Source organism: Coenobita brevimanus, chromosome 57 (genome assembly GCF_032717465.1).
Source record: "Coenobita brevimanus isolate Jiangsu-jjx chromosome 57, ASM3271746v2, whole genome shotgun sequence".
NCBI classification, from domain to species: Eukaryota; Metazoa; Arthropoda; class Malacostraca; order Decapoda; family Coenobitidae; genus Coenobita; species Coenobita brevimanus.
The window spans coordinates 1,916,101-1,921,100 of record NC_137010.1 but is presented as its reverse complement, the minus strand read 5'-3'; the positions used below and the strand labels follow the sequence as shown (position 1 = coordinate 1,921,100).

Sequence of the window (5,000 nt, the reverse complement as noted above, 5' to 3'; positions counted from 1 at the left end):
CTAATTCGCTCCCTTGCTTTAATTCTCTCTCTCTCTCTCTCTCTCTCTCTCTCATATGGCGATTGACAAGGCTCTATATTTGTACCACTTGAGAGAGAGAGAGAGAGAGAGAGAGAGAGAGAGAGAAAGGGGGGGGGAAGGAGGTAGGAAATCAGTTGAAGGGATGGAGAGATGAAGGAGAGAAGGAAGAGAGGGAGGTAAAATGGAGAAAGTGAGGGAGAGAAGGGAAGGGAGAGAAAAGGGAGAGAAGGAAATGATTCTGAGGGAGGGAATGAGATTACGGTTAAATTAGAGAGAGAAATGAAGGGAGGGAGGGAGAGGGAGAGAGAGAGAGAGAGAGACTGGAGGTGTGAGGGATGAACGAAGGGAGGGAGGGAGAAGGGAGGAGTGAGAGATGACCGAAGGGAGGGAGGAGGAGGAAAATAGGGAGGTAAAAATGGAGAGGAAGATCAGAGGAAGGAAGGAAGGAAGGGGAGAAGAAGGAATGGATGGAAAGAAGGAAGGAAAGAAGGAAGAGGAGGATGGAAGCAACAAAGAAGGAAGGGAGAGAGAGAGAGAGAGAGAGAGAGAGAGAAAGGGGGGGAAGGTCATAGAGGAAGGATACTAGATAAATACCTCTCTCTCTCTCTCTCTCTCTCTCTCTCTCTCATTTCCACCCTTCCCATGAAATTTCCCTCAGTTAATTTTTCCCATTTTTTCTCCCAATTCTCCCCAGCCTCCCTCCTCTCCCTTCTCCCTCCCTCCTTCTCTCCCTTCCTCCCTGTTATATAATCTCCCTTAGACAAGAGGATGCTGTTTGGGTATTATTGGCAGATCTGTCAATAGGGAGCGCTATCGGAGGGAGAGAGAGAGAGAGAGAGAGAGAGAGAGAGAGAGAGAGAGACAGACAGACAGACAGACAGACAGACATAATTGAAACATGGCGAGAAATTCCCGTAGAGTTTTTATACACTTTTGTGTGTGTGTGTGTGTGTGTGTGTGTGTGTGTGTGTGTGTGTGTGTGTGAGAGAGAGAGAGAGAGAGAGAGAGAGAGACAGACAGACAGACAGACAGACAGACATAATTGAAACATGGAGAGAAATTCCCGTAGAGATTTTATACACTTGTGAGAAAGAGAGATTTTGAACTCAGGAAGAATAATGAATGCCCTCTCTCTCACTCACTCGCTCTAACATGGTCTCTCTCTCTCTCTCTCTCTCTCTCTCTTGCTTAATTTCTCGTTTACAGCTTCAAACGCACGTAGTCTAATTCAGCGCACTCAATCTCACTCAACACACACACACACACACACACACACACACACACACACACACACACACACACACACACACACACACACACACACAGCTCAGGTCATCACTCAGCACACGCAATCTTCTCACCCAACCCACGCACGCATTTTCTCACTCACTCAACAAAAACACTTCCTCACCTCACGCAACCTCTCTCAACGCACGCACTCACTCACTCAACGCACGCACTCTCCCTCTACTCACACAATCTCACGCACTCAACCCACGCTTTCTCCTACTGAATACACACTGTCTCTCTCACTCACTCAACCCACGCACACACGCACTCACTCAACGCACGCAATCTCAGCTCACTCACACGCGCTTACCTCGTTAAATTAGCTCACTTGATATTCATGAGATAAGGATCCATCCCTCTCTCTCTCTCTCTCTCTCTCTCTCATTCTTCCTATTCATGCCTCTCTTTTCTTCCCTCCTCCTCCTCCTCCTACTAACCTTCATCTTATCACTAATCTCTCTCTCTCTCTCTCTCTCTCTCTCTCTCTCTCTCTCTCTCTCTCTTTCTCAATTTTCTTGCTGTCTCCCTCCATCCTTCCATCCATCCTTCACTTCCATCTTTCCTTCCTTCCTGCCTTCTTTCTTTCCATCATTTTCTCCCTTATTTCCTTCCTTCCTTCGCTCCCTCCTTCCTACTTTCCTGCCTTATTCCTTCCTTCCTTCTCTCCTTCCTTCCTTTCTTCCTTCCGTCCTTCCTTCCTTCCATCCTTTCCTTCCTTCCTTCCGTTCTTCCTTCCTTCCTTCCTTCCGTTCTTCCTTCCCTCCTTCCTTCCTTCCTCCTTCTTTCCTCCTTTCCTTCCTCCCTTCCTTGTTTCCTTCCTTCCTTCCTTCCTCCCTCCCTCCCTCCCTCCCTCCCTCCCTCCCTCCTTTCCTCCCTTCCTTCCCTCCTTCCTTTTCTCCTTTCCTTCCTTCCTTCTTTCCTTCCTTTCTTCCTTCCTCCTTCTTTCCTCCCTCCCTTCCTTCCTCCCTCCCTCCCTCCCTCCCTCCCTCCCTCCCTTCCTTCCTTTTCTCCTTCCTTCCTTTTCTCCTTCCTTCCTTCCTTCCTTTCCTCCTTCCTTCCTTCCTCCCTTCCTTCCTTCCTTCCCGTTCTTTCCTTCTCCCTTTCCCTTTATCTTCCACAAATCTCCTTCCTTCCTTCCTTGAGCTCTCTTTAATTCTCTCTCTCTCTTCTTGCTTTAATTCCCCTTTCTGTTCTCCCCTTCTTTCTTTAATCTCTCTCTCTCTCTCTCTCTCTCTCACCGCTGTCTGTCTGTTTGATGTGTATTTGTCTTTGCCTCTCTCTCTCTCTCTCTCTCTCTCTCTCTCTCTCTCCCTCTCCCTTCTTCCATAAACCTTCTCGTTGCCTTCCACCTGTGCCTCTCTCACGCTCGCTCACTCTCTCACTTTTTTCTCTAATTCCTTTTTTCCCCATCTCATTTTTTTATTACATTTAAAGCTATTTTTAACTTCTTTCTTTAATTCTTTTTTTTATTATTTTATTTTTGTCTTTATTATCTCTATCTTTATCTTTTATCTTTATTTTTTCTTTTCTTTTCTTTTTCTTTTTCTTTTTTTTATCTCTTTTATTTATATCTTTTTTTATCTTTTTATTTCTTATCTTTATCTTTTTTCTGTCTGTCTGTCTGTCTGTCTGTCTGTCTTTGTCTGTCTGTCTCTCTCTCTCTCTCTCTCTCTCTCTCTCTTTAATATCCCTCGTAATTCCAAGCACAATTCCCTCCATTTTTGATCCAGTTAGCCTCGTTAAGCGGGATTTCAACTCACTGTGGACACAAAATGGCGGATTTGGCCAATTTTTACGCGTTGTATCTGGCCAAGGTGGTAAGTAGGGTGTCCATCATCCACTCACTCGATGTAGTGCTGTCTCCCTCTCTCTCTCTCTCTCTCTCTCTCTCACACACACATACACACACACACACACACACACACCGGAATTGTCAGCAAATAAAAGAGAAAGTTTTTTGCTTACCTCGCGATGTGGGCGATGCGGGGTAGATAGATAGATAGATAGATAGATAGACAGATAGATGAATAGATAGAGAAAGAGATAGACAGGGATAGATAAACTGATGGATGATGAATGAATGGATGAATAGATAGACAGATAGATAGATAGATAGATAGATTGGTGGATGGATGAATAGATAGATAGATACCAAGATAGACAGATAGGTAGGTAGATAGATGGATATAAATAGATAGATAGATAGAGATAGATAATAGATAGATAGATGTGGCTGGATGAATTAATTACAGTTTACATAATGTGGAGAGAAAGAGAGAGAGAGAGAGAGAGAGAGAGAGAGAGAGGGAGAGAAATGTATCATAAACTTCCTTTTTATTTCCAGATCTGTACATAGACTAGACAACCCGTTCCCTGAGTAATTACAAGCCTTCCCTGGGCGAGAGTTGGAGAGATGGCAGACAAACCTCACATATCACCACTTGGGCGCTAAGACCCACCGTCCATATTGAATACACGCTCTGAGTGGTATAGTGGTATTGGTAGAGGGGTCTTTCTGATGGGTTGGTGGCCGTTGTGGAGTAGATAGATAGATAGACCGACAGATAGATAGATAGATAGACCGAGAGAGAGAGAGAAATAGATAGATGCATAGACATACATAAATAGATGCTTAGACCCACAGATAGATAGATAAATAGATTGATACACGAACCGACAGATAGATAGATATGTAGATAGATAGACCGACTGGTAGATGGATAGATAAAGAAATAAACCAATAAATAGATAGGTAGATAGACAGACCGACAGATAGATAGATAGAGAGATAGCCAGACAAATAGATAAAAGGAGAGGCAAGCAGATAGATGGAAATTTAGCCAGATAGACACTTATACAGGTCTATTGCTAGCATTATGAATTAGATAGATAGATAGATAGATGGACAGATAGACAGATAGATAAAATAGACTTCTACCTCGGCATATGACTGCTGACGTTGTGAATGAGTCTCCTGCTTGTAGTGTAGATAGATAGACAGACAGATAGATAGAAAGAAATAGACAGATAGATAGATAAAATAAAGATAAATAGACAGATAGACAGACACAAAATATAAATAGATAGATAGACAGATAGATAAAATGAAGATAAATAGACAAATAGACAGACAGATAAAATAAAGATAAGTAGATAGAGAGATAAAATAGACTCCTACCTCGGCATGTGACTGCTAACGTTGTGGATGAGTCTCCTGCTGGTCGCCTCGTATATCTGAAGCCGGTAGGTCTGGGGCATGGTGGTGGGGTCGCCCGGTTGACACGTGATTGTCACCACTTCGCGTCCCGCGCGACTGCAATTCACGGGCGGGGACGGAGGCGCTGCGGAAGTAAGACAAGGATAGTAGAGGGAGGGAGATAGATGGATAGATAGATTGGATGGATACACACACACACACACACACACACACACACACACACACACATCGAAGAGAGAGAGAGAGACGGTGAATGCGAGAAAAAGAAAATGTGTGTGTGAGAGAGAGAAACCAGATTACGAAAAATAGCAGAGGAGGAAAAGAAGAAGAAAGTTTAAGAGAATGAGAGAGGAGATGTGAGAGAATAGAGTTTGGAGGTGAGAGAGAGAGAGAGAGGGTTGGTGGATGGATAGGTAGATAGATAGATAGGTAGATAGACACAGAGATGTAAGATGTTAGCAGAGATTAGTTA

At 43.8% G+C, this 5,000-nt stretch overlaps 1 protein-coding gene across 1 annotated transcript in view; it reads right to left on the bottom strand.

Annotated features, from left to right (window-relative positions):
• LOC145402180 (uncharacterized) overlaps positions 1–5,000 on the bottom strand; it is a 145,200-nt gene that overhangs the window by 13,688 nt on the left and 126,512 nt on the right. Inside the window, exon 11 of the mRNA XM_080274296.1 lies at positions 4,490–4,652. Coding sequence (XP_080130422.1) covers positions 4,490–4,652 — 163 coding nt within the window. The remainder of the gene's footprint in view (positions 1–4,489; positions 4,653–5,000) is intronic.